Genomic DNA, 18,236 nt, shown 5'->3' on the forward strand with positions numbered 1-18,236 from the left:
TGATACGACATATGTATAATATCTTTTTCATTTTCGAGGTTATACACGGAATTAATAAAAGTTTGTATTATCTTTTCATGTATAAGGGTTCAATATTTTTTATTTCTTTCTCAACATACAACCGGGGTATGCAAATAGTTGTAAATGCATACAAAACACATAAAACCTTCAAAACGGGTGCATAATAAGATTTTTGTATTTGCATAATAATAATTCATGAATTATATAAATACATATTATGTACATAGGAACACGAACAAACACTGTGTTCATTAACAGGGTGTTCACAAGGCAGTCAATTCGACGTCATCAAACATTCATTTATATAATATAAACATTCTCTTTTTTTAGACCTTAAATTCGCATATTTCAATGTTAGAAATGTTCATTTTTACATTCATTCGCTCTTGAGCAGTACATATTTCTGATATGTATTTCCTTGTTATCAATTAACGTATGCTCGTATTTTCCTTTCAAGTGCGATTTTTGATACATTTTCATTTCTCTTCAACTTTTTCTTAGCTTGTTAATAAAAGATGAGATAATGCTGCTTGAAGAGGGTATGCAAAAATATATAATCGCGTCAGCGGAAGAATGTTTCACAGTACATATCAGCGTTTTTTAAAGATTGAAAGACTTTTTCAGGTTTACATAGTTATTATACATATGTACCTATCTGAATTTTTATGATTATATCGAATGTCTCAATCATTTTTATATAGTTCATAAATAACGTCATTTCTCGCGTTCTACTAAAGTTTCTTGATTTAATAGTGGATATTTTAACAAAGGTTTGATACGATTAAAACTGTAGTCTCTTATTATCCATAGATACGTAACTAGATGCAGGATATGTATAGATTTGATAGATATGATATACAATATGTATACATGTATATTATTTGTTTTTACTTTTTTTTTCCTGAATTTGGTCTTTGATATTGTAATAATCTGCTCTTCAATAAATTTTGCATCTGACTACGGTCGTTGATTGAACTGCATCATCTTTTACCAATATTTTAAGAAAAATATGAGTATAAGCACCCGTATTGGCCATTTAGATAAGAAGTGGTGTACAAACTACAAAGCATAGAGTTTGTTATTGTAAAAAATTATGTACATACATACAAGACATAATGTAGAAGATATTTTGTTTAGATTCACTTCTATTCTTTAAAATATCTTTCCACAATTGTTAAAAATCTTTGGACAATGTTTTCTCGCGATGATCACGTACGGAACATCGTTATTTACGTCCACTTTTTCGAATTTGCTGAATTTATTCCACACGTGAATGGCCATCGCCTTGTCCACGATCTGCATCGTTGTGTTCTTGTCCTTTGTTTCAAAATATATCTTCCATTTCTCGTAATGGATCGGATAAAAGGTCGATGGAGAGAAAACTTTAAAGCCATGACACCGACTTGTTGTCATGTCACGAACCTGGGAGAAGATAAAATGTTATATATTCGTTTCTTCAAAGTTAAATCAACGAATAATTTGAAATATCGAATCTTGTACATTTAACAAAATATTGAAGAAGTTTCCCGTATCGTATAATCATTATTTTCTAACTACATATAATATAATAGCATAGTACGCAATATGTAATAAAGATAAATTATCAATTTTCCTGAATATCATATTTAGATCTGCTGACTTCGTTCATTTATATATTATTAATACATATATCAATATATATAATATATATATTATTACTTTGAAGAATAAAATTCGTATTCGATACTTATCCCACTTTACGTTATAGCGTATATATTAATTTATTTCAATGCCGTCGTAAAAAAATAATACTTTTCAACGAATCAAATTGTTGTACAAGTATCAAATTATTGTACTCACGTATTTAGTTGAACAGAGTTTTTGCAACGTTCTAGTGATCACACCAGGACCATTGTTACCCCAGACGTCACCTCGGAAGTTCGCTCGCATATCGCGAATGCAGGCATCTGCCATACGACGACCCAACTCTGTAACGTCAAATCCCATAACACCGGCAGCAACATTTTTCCAGTCTTCGGCACCAGCAAAATTTGTTAAACGTTCGAGGGATCTGACACAAGCGTTTCGTACAATATATTATTGATTGATTTTGTAATTATAAATATTGTAATCTATCAGAATCCATGAAAACATGCATGATTTCCTTGTTTTTTTACATGTAAAGTACATAAATAAACAAAGCATTCCTCTTGTTTAGTGTAGCAAGTACGCAAATAGCAAGCAACTCACAACTCTACTACACTTAATACGAGATTAATAGGGATGCGCGAGATACCGAAAATATTGAGACGGGTCGGGCCGAAAAATCTTTTCAGGATTGAGACGGATTTAGAAGCAATTTCGGGGCTTGAGAATCTTGGGATTCCCAAAAATTTCGAAAATCCGATATACATTTGCAGTAATTTCAAACTTCTTTCACAAAATAAGTTTCCTTCCTTTCGATTTTAAAACATATAAAATGACGATAAATATGCAGAATAACGAAGCCACCTTCAATTTCTATCGAATTCATGAATTCATAGAATCAATTCTAATCGAAACCATGGTCGTATTAAACAAAACTAGTTCTCGAGATTCTCGGGAATCTCGAGATTTTCAATCTCCGAGATACTTTCGGTATTCATCCAACCCGAAACGATCTCTTCCTGAACCGTCTCGAACACCGGGATCCCGACATTTTTGGGACTTTGCACACCCATAGAGCCTATACAATGGAAACTTCCTCTTTCGTGAATAATATTTACACGAAATATACTCATGACGGATTTCTCAATATTCTCATGAATTTGTCATTTTACAGTTAGCAGAATATATGAACATGAATTTAGAGTCACGTTATTATAAACTCACTGACAATAAATATTTAACAAGTAGATATTTAACAGTGCTATATAATTGCGCTTACGCGATGACAACAACATCCAGATCCAAATATATTCCTCCATATTTCCAAAGGGTCAGATATCTGAGAATATCTGACATATGACTTCTTGGCCAATAACTTTTTTTCAATATGCCACTACTATACCATAGATGCAGAGGCGTGTCCCTCATGTATTTTTCAGGTTTAATATGCCTGATCCGAACGTTCGAATAGGTTTGCAGTTGATTGAACATTTCTCTTGATTGATCCGAAATCTTCGAAGGGGAGATGAACAGCAAATACACGTTCATACTTGGATTCATTTTGGCCGCGGATTCGACGGCACATGCTTGACGAGCGTTCAGCACCAAACCATCTTTGTCGAAGCAGGATGTCTCGTGGAAGAAGATATTTCTATCCGTCATTGGTTTATCTGTTGTCGATTAGTATAAAGGATATATAGTTATACGGTTACAAAATTTGCTAGTAAAATGGTAAAAGATCCTGATAAGCAGTCTTAAAACAATATAAATGATAAGATATAGTAAAAAGCATCGGTTATTTTTCATTTAAAATGTTAATCACGTGATTGTATAGACACGCTCTAAATTGTTATTATCAATTTAGGTGATCATATTAGGAGTATGAGATATATCATTAATGTTTGGTTTTTTTAGTATCACGAGGGATTTAAATTAAAACAATTAGCTTGAAGCATTTGGGTGTACCAGGCACGTCTACATAACAACAAAGAATAACATGGTGAAAAATATTATTGAAATATTAATTGAAAATTCTTCTTCTTTCAATGATAATTTCATAATAATTCGCGATAATACTTCCCTCGAAATTTTACATTAAATCTTGAACACTTTTTAAGGTATTAATTATGTTACGGAAATAACTACCGATTAGACAATTCTTATCTTGAAGTTATATGATTTTTATCTTGTAGAGAAAGAAGACAAATTTACATTGGAATTTGTATTTCGTCCTTGGACAAAAACATTTGTTTATTGAGTCAAGCACTATCAACGCCAGCTATCTAGCCTCAAGAAGATGAATAGCGAGGCACAAGCGCAATTTTGCTAGCCTGAAAAATGTCTTACAATTAGTTAATGATCCCCCGCCTCCCATGTAAGTAGGGAGAAAGTTGCGTTGTTACATAATGCCTTAGAAGGGATGGTCCGATCCTAATCAACTTTGTCTAATTTTTGAAGCAAAATTAGCTCCACCCACCCAGGACCTGCTCTTTAGCTTCACGAGTTTGGCTGATGAGTCAGTCTTCTGCGATAAGCTAAGGCAAACATACAGAGAATGAAAAAAAATGCATCCAAAATTCTTCCGAGTTGCCTTCTTGCACCAAAGAAACAACGACGTACGTATATAAATACACTTCAATCGACGCAATTCACAGGAAGAGATAAAATGTGTGTAAGATTGGTTGTTCCGATTAGAAACACCGTAGAGATGTTTCATTGGAATATTATGAAATAGATGATTTGTAGTAAGGCAGTTGTTACATGTATCATAAGGTAAGCAATATCAATTACAAGGGATGATCGTAATTAAATAAGATAAATTAAATTTAACTAACCTAACTGCGGATCAAAATCCGGAAGGCCATCCGGCGCGCCTTCTTCTTCGTAACACGTGATGTCGTTCCAAACACCAATCACGAACGGTGATATGTGTTGAATGAAATCGTTATCGGTGGAAATCATCAGGATGAAAATTACGATGGTGCACAGGAAGCCGAGGACAAACCTCTTTTTCATTTTCCTTGAATGACAGCCGATTACAACTTATAATAGTTTTACTAGTTATGCTGAGTGGTCAGCAACATTAGTGTATATGCGTATAACTAGTCAAAAAGGTCTCCGTACACCCTTCAAAACAGAATAACTTTCTTAATATTGAATCAAGCAACGTAGTTTTATTTTTGATATGATAGAAAGATTAGTTTAATAGGCGACGAGTAAAAAAATATTTTGAAAGAATTGCAATTGGTCGAAATCCGTGTACCTGGTTACTCAACGAGTTGAGTAGTAACAGCTCTAGCCCCTGTCCTCTTTTCGAATTAGTTCATCTCACAGAATCAATAAACCGGGGATTGATTCTGTCGTTCTGCTTGTTCTGCGCGTATCGTTCAAGGAACATAACGTCGTACACTTGTATCGAAGTAATTGGCTTTTTTCCACAAACACTACTAAAACTACTTGATTACTTTCGTCAATACACATCATTTTTGGCTGGCTACACTAACGACACTCTGCCAATAAACATTCATCTCCCAGCACTTTTCCAGAAAATTTTCAGTCAAATATTTTTTTCTATTCTTTCCTTGTCATTGCGAAAAAAAATATGAAGGTTGTCATTCACTGATACACTGGACGTATGAATAAAATATGTGAAACTTTAGAATGTAAACGTTTCCATCATGTGTAACGTATAGGTTTAAGTTATTATTCAAGGCTGTCGTAACGATCGTAGAGACAATTTTGCCAGTAAATTAACAATTTCGTATTTATATTTCTTTGCTCGATACTGTACGCGAGTAACACGTCTATCGTCTGTACGTGGTCGAACTGGTGGTCGCGCGCATGCGAAATGAAACCTAAACGTACATTGCGCGATCAACATTTTGCTGAAGACGGAGATTCTTTGTCTGCAGATAACTAGAAAATTGTGAATTATCTTTTGCAAATTGTATCGTGCTATTGTATCGGTCATCTCTGTTATAATTTATGTTTTTAGTCATTTTTCAAAATCTATTATGGATTTCCTTAATTACTATTCTTTACTTGTTGATAAATAATATTGATAGAATCTTATTGACAGCTAATAGATTTTAGAGCCTCTAGATGTTCATATTGTTGAAAGACATAGTTTTAAATTTATTGTAATACCTACTTCTTTAGTAATTTCCCTGGATGTTTTCAGAAATCAAAAACTAATTATAAAGGGCTTGTTCCTCTCTATACAGGGTGGGTCGGAAATCATAGTCCAACAGGCCTCGGGGTGATTCTAACATGGAAACATAATTAAAAAGGGTAGAATAAAATTTTCTTATATGTAGCTTCGTTTCTGAAAAAATCGAGTTAAAAACTTTACGAATATATTTTATGTAACTTGATTGGATATCAACTACGTATGACTAAGCAATCGGCATATATACATGCGAAAATAAGTTAAAAATATTAAATGATGTTAAATAATATCTTCCCATTCAAGGCCTTATTTTCAAGAAAATGAAGTTTGAATATGTTTAATCACGAATTGATCTGATATACGTACATGATACATTTCTAAATTTATTTTTCTCGAAAAAACGAAACATCTTATGAAAAACTATCGTTCCATATTTTTTTATTTACTTTCACATTTCGTTTAAACTGTTGTTGATTATTTACACTTGTTTAGTTCTGAATTAACCACATTTAAGTATACATCCCTTATCCGGTTGTATTACCATTTTCATTCCACCTTGTATTTTATGATTATAATTATATTTGCATTCGCGTACCTTGGGAAATGAACAGTTGTAAATGCTACGCTATATGCTAGATCCTATACATACACATACATGTATTATATGCTATGCTCTATTCGACTACAATAATTGATGGTCTATTATGCTACAATACTATTCGTGCAATTGCTATTTCTACGATTTTTGCTTAGTTCAATGCCGCAATTATTACAAATGTCAATCGCACTCTGTGTTGTGGATATGGTTAATAACACAGTGATATAAGATCAGACATATCATCATCTTCCGGTCGACGGCAATTATAAACTACGTTTTGGAATATAATTTGCGACATGCCAAATAATAATGAGTCACATAAATGTAAAAAGTGGTAGTTTCTGATAATCATCAATTAACAAAAAAGCTGGAAGTAAATTTGATTGTTGTATTTGTTTTACAATAGTTTTTTAATTGCGCTTAATATTAGCGAAAATTTATAAAAAATTACCTTAATATTTTTGGAACTCGTATAGTCTGTGAATTATGGCAAATACAATTCATAATTATATATAACATTAATATTACATGAATATACGAGTGTACAATAATGGTGTATTGATTATGTACTACAGATTCTATATGCAATTGTAATTGTGTAATGGTTGCGATAAATTCAGGGGCAACAATGGAGATTGGTAAATGCATGATCTTCCTTAACATATGTTGACAAAGCAGTATGTGGTTAAGAAAAGAAATTTACATAACAAGTCATGTTTATTTTGTATTTCGTCTGGGCTTAAAGTTATACATAATTTTGTCTAATTCTTCTACTGTAATATATTTGGAAATATCGATCTTATTTTCATCTGCAAATTCAGCAAATAGTGTTTTATACCTTTTCCTTTCTTCAAAAATAAATATGTGACAGTATATTTATTTTGTAAATGTCTACAGTAAAATAGAGCTGGTCGTTTCATAAATATGTAGAACGAGTGAAATTATTTTTAACTGACTTTTTGTGCAATAGTTTTCAATTACGCAATCGTCGATAAAAAATAAACGCCGCCGTGCTATTAGTTGAAGATTGATCTACGACATCGAGGAGGGCGCTTAGATCGTATAAGCCGAGAGTAATCAGTACACAGTGAAAATGGCGCCGCTTGAGTGAAGGTGGGTGATTCTGTGCGTGCGTGTGTCCGGAAAGTGCGTGTTTTCGGAAATGTGGCAGGATCTGGACGGTCTGGGGGGTGCGGGAGTAAATTCTGGTGCTCACCAGCTCGACCAGTTCGGCACAACGGGTAAGAACATTTTCAATAAGCCTAATTTATCTGTCTCTATGTACGTAGCAACCTGGCAAAAATCTAGGTTTTCCCTGTCAGAGCGCACGCGCTCTCTCTCTCTTTCTACTTTTCCATTGTGTACATCCCGTAAACAAAACGAAATTTTCTTTTCCTCGAGAAAATCTAAGGGATTCGTTCAACTCTGATTCTCGTCTCGTAGCATCTAACTGTCTGATAAAGAGTTATAAAACGTTCGAAATTTTTTGAACGTGTACCTTCCATCTGTCAACAAAAATGCAGCTTCTCGTAGCATTAAAGAGAGAGACAGAGCAAAGAAGATTGAGCGACCGAGCAAGAGATTTACTGGAATTCGGGAATCTCGCGGAAACAATTTTATACCCATTAGCGATCGATATTGTACAGTACGTGAGAAAAAAAGAGACCTTTCCATGCATTCGTCGTTTCGATATCTTTTTTGTTTACATTCGCGCATCTTGAAACAAAATATCTTGGTGATTCACACGATTACGCAAAACGTCGTATCGCGTGTTATACCTACACGCGTTGGGACGGTCCCAATCTCGTTGGAAATACGATAGTACTGTTATCGCTGCAGCGTCGTTAATGTTGCTGACAATCACGGATCGTAGTATCAAGATCGGCGACGAGATGGTTTCTTAATGTTATGGTATCCATCGAAGGTATTGTATCGAGAGTTAACGGTATTGCAAATAGGATCTATGAGACCCTTTCTGATTTGTGAAACACGACTATCGACCCCGTTATACGTTCCTCGTGCCATCGACGAAGCAACAGTTTCTAATTGTTCCGCTCGACCACGTAACCTAGCCTAATCCGAACGGCGCGACTTTCCGTTCGTCGCGCGAAAGGAAGAGGTTAGCGTACCCGTTCGAATTACATAACCTCGCGCGGAGGTCGAGACACGGGATCATACGGTACCCTTGCGACGTAGCGCAGGTGGCAGAACGCATTATGAATGGCGTATGAAACGCGGTGCACCATTTCCTTCTCCTTTTCTCCTCCCTCCGTCGTTCTTCTGTTGTATTTTCATGTTTACGCTCACTCGGGAAACGAGCAAATTATACGCCACAGTCACCTTATTAACTTCCGACACTCATTCGCGTTTTATTATCCCTATGATCGTGTCATTCCGATTCAAATTTATCACGGTATGTTACTTCTTTGAAATTTCTCTTCTGCACCATCGTTTAATCGCTCGATTTTTGTTCCTTTTTATTAGGGCTTAAATTATAACGGGTACGCGCCTAACGTTCGAAGGAAGAAGCGCAACCTAAGTTCGTGATGCTTAAAGGTTAACGCTTTGAGATTCTAGTGGTAGTATTTTTGCCGTAGCATTTAAATTGTTCGAGCGTCGTCGTTAGTAATACTATTCACTTGTACAAGGTGTCCCGTAATTACGGTACGATTAACAAGTTGAACGACCTTCTATTCGACTAGACAAGTAAAGAAGCATAAAACGATATTTCAAAACTTTGGAAAATTGTTTTAGCTAAAAACGATGTGTCAATGAATTCTGTGTAATTTCAATTCGATACGAAGTTACTTATATACGATACATCCTTATATTTTTATCAATCCTCTGTGATCGATATCTCGTCTTATTGCTCATTCTTTTTTTAAAAACGATCGATGCGATGAAGAATGCGTGTCTACTGTTACGTGATTGTATGCATTGATCTTACACACGCATGACTGGAGTGCTAATTATAGGGACGAAAGTATCCTAAGAATATAACGAATAATGTCAATCTATTATAATGATCCTGCATTAGTGAAGCAACATATTCGTTTTTCGCGTACAGTATACATAAGTGTTTCTAATAAAAAAATATATACAGGGTGGTAGGTAATTGGTGGTACAAGCGGAAAGAGGGTGATTCTACGCAAAAAAAGAAGTAGAAAATATAGAATAAAAATTTTTTTTTCTTAAATTTTTCCATAGAGACAACGATCTACAGTGAGATCCGTTATAACGTACCGCGCGCGTACCGAACGAAAATTCAAAGTCGATTTTCTCGAAAACAAAGCCTCAAACGAAAAATTTGTATTCTATATTTTCGACTTCTTTTTTTGCGTAGAATCACCCTCTTTCCGCTTGTACCACCAGTTACCAACCACCCTGTATAATAAAAACATTATAATTTGGGCAACGGTCAATTACTCGCATATCGTTCAGCTACAAACATCGCTCGAACGATGACGAAATGAAAAAAGATATAGCAGCACGTATGATTTCGATGACAATAGATGAAAGTTTTGCAAAAAGCGGTTCAAGGTTTTTATAATAAAAGCTACTTATTTGCCACTTGTTCCCCTTCGAAGTCTAATCCTATTTGCGTTTATTCAGTGCGTGTACCACGACCCCAGCCTTAATTCGAAAGACCTATTTTTAGATCTGTCGTTAAATTGCTTCTAATGAGGCCCCTTCCTCGGCCTGACTGGCATCGAGGATGCGCTATTGTGTTCGAACGCTGCTCCAATCGAGACCGGTTGTCGTCCAATCAAGTTCACGATCAATTATTAATCGTTCGTATCTGTTTGTTTAATTGATTCGCAATCGAGCTTCTGTCTCCCTTTTGTACGCCGACACGCTACGAGACCGAAGAATGGAGCACGTGTAAGTCGTTCGTGAGTAACAAGCAAATCTGTCATTCAACGGTTTAGTATAAATTGACGTTAGAACAAAACGCTCGTAAGGTGTATCTAAATATACCACGTACTTAGAGTGCTATTAATAAAATTACAACCAAAGTGATATGGTAAAAATAAACAGTCGTTTATGTAATGTCATAATCACGTTCCTGTGTTCGTTGTAAATGAATCTTCGATTCTCAAACGAATGCTCGAATCTATCAAAGGTATCGTGTAAACGAGCAAAAGAAGATATTAATTTGATTTGAAAACGTTGGATAGTATTTCTAATAAATCCTTTGGAAAAAATAGTACCTAAGTATTACTATCTAAGTGTAATAATTGCGAACATAAAATATGCAAAATTCACCATTCTGACGAATTCGATGATTCTAGCGTTACTAGACAATTTTCGTTGCTTCTTTGTCTGGACTAAATACGATAGGAAAGCCGTAATCTTCTTTGTAATTAGTTTCCTCAAAGTACAAAGTACATTTTCTTTTTCCACGTAGTTTACGACAAGGATGACACGATCTGGAATCTACTAAATTTTTGGTATTTTTTCATCGACGAACGTGCGTTGATATTGATTTAATTTTATAACTGATTTTCTTCGAAACAATGGAAATGCAACATTTGCCGAACTGTGTTACTTTGCCGCTAATGTAAAACGTTTACGCGAACAAATTACATATCACAGTTGCATAGCAAAAGAAAGTGCACGTAATAAGATTGCTCTTTTTTGTTGCGCAGAATTGACGCCAGAACACCAGAAGATTCTAATAGACATCAGGCGAAAGAAGACGGAGCTGCTACTCGAGATACAAGTGAGTCAATTGCCCTGTTTCTCTTGCCCTCTTCTTCTTCGCGATTCTGTTCTAGCGACTCTGCCTGTATAAGCGAAACGGTGTCGTGAGAAAGAATTTTTCACAATTTTATCCGATATCTCGCGTACCGAAATTTTACAATATTTCTATCGTTCTGCTTGTTATCCGTTCGTGTTATTTGTTTGCCCGCGAAGAACGTGCCCTATCGAGACCTAGTTTATTCGATTTTTTGGCTATGTTACCAAGCTGAGATATTTAATGGGAAAATATTCGACGTCGATAATTTTTACTATATAATAATACTCCTATTCCCATTTTGCGTTTAATTCTGTAATAATGATGCATCCTCAATGAAACTTGAAAGTAAATATACAGGGTGGTTGGTAACTGGCGGTACAAGCGGAAAGGGGGTGATTCTACGCGAAAAAAGAAGTCGAAAATATAGAATACAAATTTTTCGTTCGAGGCTTTGTTTTCGAGAAAATCGACTTTGAATTTTCGCTCGGTACACGTGCGGCACGTTATAACGGATCTCACTGTAGATCGTTGTCTCGATGGAAAAATTAAAAAAAAAAAAAAATTTTATTCTATATTTTCGACTTCTTTTTTCGCGTAGAATCACCCCCTTTCCGCTTGTACCACCAGTTATCAACCACCCTGTATAGTATATGATGATACGATGATGATATATAATAACATTGTTGAACTCCTTCAGGAGTTAACGGGCTTGAGTCTTTTTCTGTTACGGTTTATTGATAAAGAATAATCAATTTCTTTTCGCACAAATTTACTTATATTCACCGTTTAAGAAACTTTTTCAATTTTCTTCTATTTAATCTAAGTAAATTTTCTATTATCCTTCTTACCTTTCTACTATTGCTCCAAGAAGTAAAGTGTTTTATTCGACGTATTTTACCGTGCAGAAGAAACGTCTTATACAAAATAGTTCTGTACGAGGCAACAATAACTCAACAATAGCACAATAATGATATAGAAGTAGAAGATAGAAGTATCGGAAGAAAACACTACAAACAGAAAGGATACTGATCGCCGCTTGTTCAGCAACTAAAGGAATGGATAGGAAATGTTAACATACGTACAAGTAGCAAAACGTATTATTGTTTCACTCACATTGACATACATTAACATCAACGCAAAGAAGCTACTGATTAATCTTAAAAACAGATTGCACTCGGAAAAACAATATGTTTTGTCATATATATAGGAAGTCGTAGATTCTATTGGTAAACGTCAGTGGCTACAGCGAGCAAACTGCCAATCGATATTAATACTAAATCGGTCTTAAGATATTTTTTCACTAACAACCTTCGTCCTCGTACGTATTTCATATAGTTACCATTTGGTAATTTTCGTCGCGCAAGTTGTATCTTTTGTAAGAAGCGAATTTTGCTGGCAACGAATCAAACGAATTTCGAACTCGTTAAAAAAAAAAATCGCATGTCCGATGTATCGTGCCCTTGTTACGTTTATTACAGTTAGCCTACGGAAGCTGATGCTGTGCATTATCACGAACAATAAACGTGACCGCGTTAGAACAACGATTCAGTTTCTCAACTGGCTCTCTTATCGTAATAAACAAGAAATGATCTCACTTGTCACTATCAGTTTTGCTTCATCGGTAATTCGTGCTCCGTTCCGAAGTGTTTCTTTCAATAATAATCGCGATAAGGGGACGAATGAAAAGGGAGCTTGGGGCTGTGAAATATTCGTATATTTCCGGGGAAAGATATCCATCGACTTTTGCCATGCCTCGTACCTTGGCCAGGTGTCTCGGGGTCTTCTCGATGTATCGTCAGCTGTTGTCGTAGTCTGGGAATTTTCGACGGATAGAAAACAGTGAGTTGGAAGTCTGAACAGGTCGTTTGCTTTTTGAATTTACCACCTTCCGACAGAATTATAATTAAAATGATAAAGTGAAAATATGTAACTCGCGAAACATATACAGGGTGGTTGGTACAAGTACAACTGATGGTACAAGCGGAAAGGGCGTGATTCTACGCGAAAAAAGAAGTCGAAAATATAGAATAAAAATTTTTCGTTCGAGGCTTTGTTTTCGAGAAAATCTACTTTGAATTTTCGCTCGGTACGCGTGCACTTTATCGTGTCTCGTTATAACGGATCTCACTGTAGATCGTTGTCTCGATGGAAAAATTAAAAAAAAAATTAAAAAAAAATTTTTATTCTATATTTTCGACTTCCTTTTTCGCGTAGAATCGCCCCATTTCCGCTTGTACCATCAATTACCAACCACCCTGTATATATATATTTTGAGTAATGGTGAAAAGAAAATATTTCGTTCGAATGAGTAGTGTTTTACCGTATGTTGGAAACTCGGTACATTCTACATGTTTCAAACGATGTATTTTCGCAAACGATAAATTGACCAAACATTCAATGATCGTTAAATTAAATACCAAATCAGGAAAAATTAAGATGCGATTTTCATAATTTTAACCTGGACTGTGTTTTATTTGTTAATTGAAAAAGAGAGAGAGAGAAAGAAACTTACTCTATGCGATTAAGCGTTCCTGGTCGAACACATAGGTTTTTCCTATAAACGGTTGTTTAACAACAGCTTGAACTATTTAGCGAGATAGACGCTCATCGAACATCGGCTCAGAACAGCTCGTCGCGTTTCTCCGTGTCTATGTGGACGTCCGTTTTGTTACGCGGAGTGCATTGTACCTACGTTTCTCCTTTTAAATGGACGCGCAACCTGCTGTTGTTGTGCGCGCACCGTGTTCTCATTGTGTCCTCCATGGTAGACATAGGTTCCGAGGGAGCGGGAGTCCTCGTCCGCAGACGAGTCTCGGGTAAAGACTGGTCAGGTGCTTTTTTTATCCCCCACGGGTCCATCTATGGAAAGAGGATCTTGGGATCGAGCTTAGACCTCTTCGATAGCTGCGCTCTGAACCGCCCTTAGTCTCGCTCAGGAAAATCCTCCACGCTTCTTTCATCCTATACTCGAAGAAACTCTTCGATTTTTTGAGTTTCTTTATCGTTTTTTCATTACTTTTATTTTTTTTGTTTGTTTGTTGTATTGTTGCTGAATATTTAAGGAATCAGAAGACGAGGATTAAGTATTTTCTGAAATTAATTCTAAGTTCTAATTACGAAGAAAACTGTAATGTTGTTATAAGCACATTGTTATGCCAGATTTCGTAGACAGAAAAGCGGTTTTTAGAAAAAGGGAAAGATTGCATGATACGAAAATTGGTCAAACTACCACGAGTTGATCGAATCGTAATGTCATACGAGTCAACTAAAAGGAAGTTTATTAGGGAATAGAAAGAGCCGATTCGTTGGCAGCAGTTACTTAACGTTACACTTTAAAGAACCAAAACCCATGATATAGATCATAGATAGTTTCTTTTCTTATTCAGTCTGGCTTACCTGTGCTTCTCCTGTCCTCTTCTGTCGGTAACAATAGACTTCTTATACGTTTCCTTTGCACTTACCGCGCGGCAAACCGTTATTTCTCGAGGGAGGAAGATCTATAACACCGAGGAAATTGAATAGACGTCGGAGTGCTTTGTAAGGGAAACTCATTACGAAGGGAAACTGGCTCCAATGACTTCGGTGGAGACTTAAAACGAACACGGGAATGCAACGAAGTATGCAGCTTTGAAGTACCGTTGGACGGATTGTGCTAGACAATTAGCAACGTTCAATTAGTAATCGCGATTGTCGTCCGAGTGACTACCGCTGCCTTGTCAGATGGCAGTATGCACCAGTTCCTGCAACTTGAAATATCAATTACGACGTAAAATGAGTTTGTGTCTTATTACGTGAAATGTTTATCGTGAATAGCAATATAGTTGATATAAGCAATGAGGATAGTTTATAGTCCCGTAGTAATTTTGTAGATCCAATTTTGAAATTTAATATCCAGCTGCAATTAATAATTTGACCGTTTGAATAGGTCTGTAAAAATGAAAAATCTGTGGGACAAAGATTAATGCATGTCTTTTTTAATAATGATAAGTTTAATAACAAATGTTTGAATGGTAATGTAGTCGTTACTAGATTTCTATGTTATCGATTGCTTAAGTTCACAGTCGCGAACCATGAGGGCGCCACATACGCAATTCTATCTTATGTTTGTAAACATGAATTCTAAACTTTCTTTTTTCTTTATTATGTAAGACAGTCTGAAGTCGTGATATTAACTGACTTTGAACACAGGTCATCAAGTTCATTCGAACAATTCGCATATACACGTATGTTATCAATGAGTAACATAAATAATTACCTATCGTTTGTGTTCCTTATTTAGTATGAAATATGAATGGAATATTCCCTTTACATAAGAAAAACATTGTATCTTAATTTCTAAATCAGTATTTCGCAAACTATTAAAAGACACGAAAAATATTTTAACCTCATATGTATTTGCATGTAAACATCGATGAGAGTTCATAACCTCTAATATCGAATCTTAAATATTTTTTTGCACAAACTTCCCATAATTCACAATGTGTTTCATATTGTATGTAATTTTGATAATTACATTCGAGCATAAACAAGACACGTTGATAGCTGCAATAATGTTTCATAGAGGGCGAATCGAATGATTTTCTTTTTTATCCGTAGTTACGTTGGTGGGCATCGTGTTTACCTTATGGTCGAACAAATGACCGATTGCCTAAAAATTCCTGACTGCTATCTATCTTTGGCGCTTGGCACGCGCGCATATCTGCTCTCACAAAAATTCCAGGATGTCGTCTTTATGATAAAACGTTTCCGTGATAATTGATAGGGTTCTCGTTTACTTATACATCTCGTATAATTTCTATAAAATAACAAACGCTTGCGCGCATGCGCATTTCATATTACGACGCTTCCGAGAGAAAAGGTAAATATCGAAGAATATAGAGTAACATTAAAGTTTCCGACGTCGGGAATTAATCTATTAACACTGTCCCCATAAACGAGTAATTGATTTTGATCGACCTAATTAAAAAGTTTGATGGATGAATTTCTTCATGCTAGTGAGGTCGAGGAGTACCAACGATATTGACGTATAGCATCGAGTTTTTGGTAGTTACCGGAACTAAGTTCTCGAGCATTATGATCGAACATTGATTTAGTTCCTGCAAATATTTACAAAACATAACACACGTGTGTAGTCTACTTATCAATATCTATTTATTTCGTACGGAGATCTGTATCATTTTCTAAGCATCTTACCGATCGAAACTGAGAAATTAGCCACGAGGAATCTCGATAAACATCTCCCTCCGATTAAGCTACTATTGATATTTCGCGGGTTTCATCTTTTGTTTAACGTAATTAAACGTAAATCAAGGTATCGTTCAGTCGCGATAACACTCGTAGGGGTTCTCAGCGTAACCCGCAACAAGGTTGCAGCTATCAACAAAGGATTCGGTACGATACGCGTCACGTGTCGCGTTACGTTCCCTTTCAGTTCCAATTACAGAGACATCGGTGCGCTGGTAGATATCGATTATCCCTAACCTTTTCATCGTTTCCGTTTCTATTGATCTCGCGCGTACGCCTTTCATTCAACGTGTTCCACGGAGCAATAGACGGGAACGAAGCAAACGAGTGTAAACACGATCGGCAAAAGAGAAAAAAGAGAGTCGACTAGATATGTAATCGGTAAAGTCGCATGCTGAATATCCTCAGTGTTTCTTGCGCTCGTCGGTCTTCCTAAATGGATTTAATCGATCTAGCGGTCCGTCGTCTGATCCATGTGGATCCTGACTCTCGACATCCATGACGTCAAGCTCTCGTTGTGGCGGCGGACGAGGATGGCTCTGCTGCTGCTCGTGCTCCGTTATCTGGTTCTGCCCTGGCAAACGAGCTCGAAAGGTGAATTTCGTTCTGATAAAGCTTGTTTGGATACGATTTCCTGGTGCTCGTTTTATGATGTGTGTGTGTCTGGTTTTCCTATTGACAGCGTGTTTTCAACGTCATCACTCTACTGTTTCTATAATTTTTGTTTTGTTCAATATTAATTGCGAAGGAAGGGCAAGTTTATATCTTTTAGTCTAATTTTGATTACTAATCCATCGAGCGTATTAAAATCGGTCTGAAATCGATTGCCATCCAAGGTCACGGTTTTGACCTTTCAAAAGATCAGAAATAATCTTATTTTTCGAACTTCGACTTAAAGATCATGCTCTTTTGTATTGAACTTTTATATCAATTCGATATGAAAGAATGATTGTCCGTGGATCTTGATCGGCAAGTTGATTTCGGACGAATCGTGTCAGCTTTAGCTATTGCGTTAAATAACAAAACATGAGGACGAAGTATTCAAAGATATACGGAGACAAAGATGATGCAAGAGTCAATCAGTGACGATCGTATTGACAATTGAAATCGATCTGGAAACGAAGCAGCGAACGATTAAATCATAAATATTTGGCTAACTTTGAGGTCGTTCTCGAAGTTGCTTATTACTCTAGCGATGTAAATAGAATCGTTCGCCGTGATTTCCGCGCGTGCAAGAATGACGAAAGTCCCGTGCAATCGCATCGGCAATTATCATGACATCACAAAATCTTAACACATATCGATGTATCTATCCCCGAAAATGTTTTAATTAATTTCTACCTTATACCTATATTTATTTCGACTCCCTTCCAAGCATTCTAATCTCATTGTTGCTTATTTAACATATTTGAAATGTGAGATAAAAACGGACGAACCTAAACGTTTCGGTTTGAAAATAACCGTGTACGACTGGCGTTTGTTACAAAGTCATGTTAGTAGACCTGTTGATTTCAGCGTTCTTCGTTGACCGATTCGTGCAGAAACGTACTTAGAAAGTTTAATTTGCACGCGTCTCGGCCACGGAAAATATGAAAAGCGAGGAATGGGAATCGGGTCAGTGGGCCTCGAAGCGACTGCTGCGATTTTATTAGCCGCGATGGATAGTGAATACCGAGGAAAAAAGAACTCATTTTTCTCCCACCCCCGCGATATCTCCGGCTCATCTCGCGTCCGATTCTTTCCGATTTCTCTATACCGTAGTTTCAAAAACTTTCCCTCGACTTCGCTCGCTCTTGGAAAGTCGCCACTTTCGATTTTCTTCTAGGTAACCGCAAAAT

The 18,236-nt window shown here is 36.1% G+C and overlaps 2 protein-coding genes across 9 annotated transcripts in view; one reads left to right on the forward strand and one right to left on the reverse strand.

Moving 5' to 3' along the window:
• Positions 1–61: 61 nt before the first annotated feature.
• LOC117153713 (lactosylceramide 4-alpha-galactosyltransferase-like) lies at positions 62–12,367 on the reverse strand. 6 transcript variants are annotated; one of them, XM_076620263.1, is made up of 8 exons: positions 12,237–12,362; positions 12,003–12,161; positions 5,798–5,911; positions 4,910–5,562; positions 4,482–4,666; positions 2,927–3,317; positions 1,861–2,071; positions 62–1,443 (listed from the first exon to the last, which is right to left on the reverse strand). In XM_076620263.1, exons 5-8 carry the CDS (start codon positions 4,660–4,662, stop codon positions 1,174–1,176), a joined length of 1,053 nt encoding a protein of 350 aa, XP_076476378.1. In that variant the 5' UTR covers positions 4,663–4,666; positions 4,910–5,562; positions 5,798–5,911; positions 12,003–12,161; positions 12,237–12,362; the 3' UTR covers positions 62–1,173. The 6 variants fall into 6 exon arrangements, with proteins under 6 accessions (XP_076476378.1, XP_033183907.1, XP_076476383.1 ...); XM_033328016.2 differs by having other exon boundaries at positions 4,482–4,773; XM_076620268.1 differs by lacking the exon at positions 4,910–5,562.
• Positions 7,489–18,236, forward strand: part of step (cytohesin steppke) — a 60,316-nt gene continuing 49,568 nt past the window's right edge. The window contains exons 1-2 of one of the 3 annotated variants that reach the window (XM_033328010.2): positions 7,489–7,654; positions 11,063–11,136. In XM_033328010.2, coding sequence (XP_033183901.1) covers positions 7,576–7,654; positions 11,063–11,136 — 153 coding nt within the window. In that variant the 5' untranslated portion in view covers positions 7,489–7,575. Of the gene's footprint in view, positions 7,655–10,159; positions 10,296–11,062; positions 11,137–16,853; positions 16,993–18,236 lie in introns of those variants that run through there. The other 2 variants (XM_076620225.1, XM_076620216.1) reach the window with 2 other exon arrangements.

Source organism: Bombus vancouverensis, chromosome 1 (assembly GCF_051014615.1).
Source record: "Bombus vancouverensis nearcticus chromosome 1, iyBomVanc1_principal, whole genome shotgun sequence".
Lineage (NCBI taxonomy): Eukaryota > Metazoa > Arthropoda > Insecta > Hymenoptera > Apidae > Bombus > Bombus vancouverensis.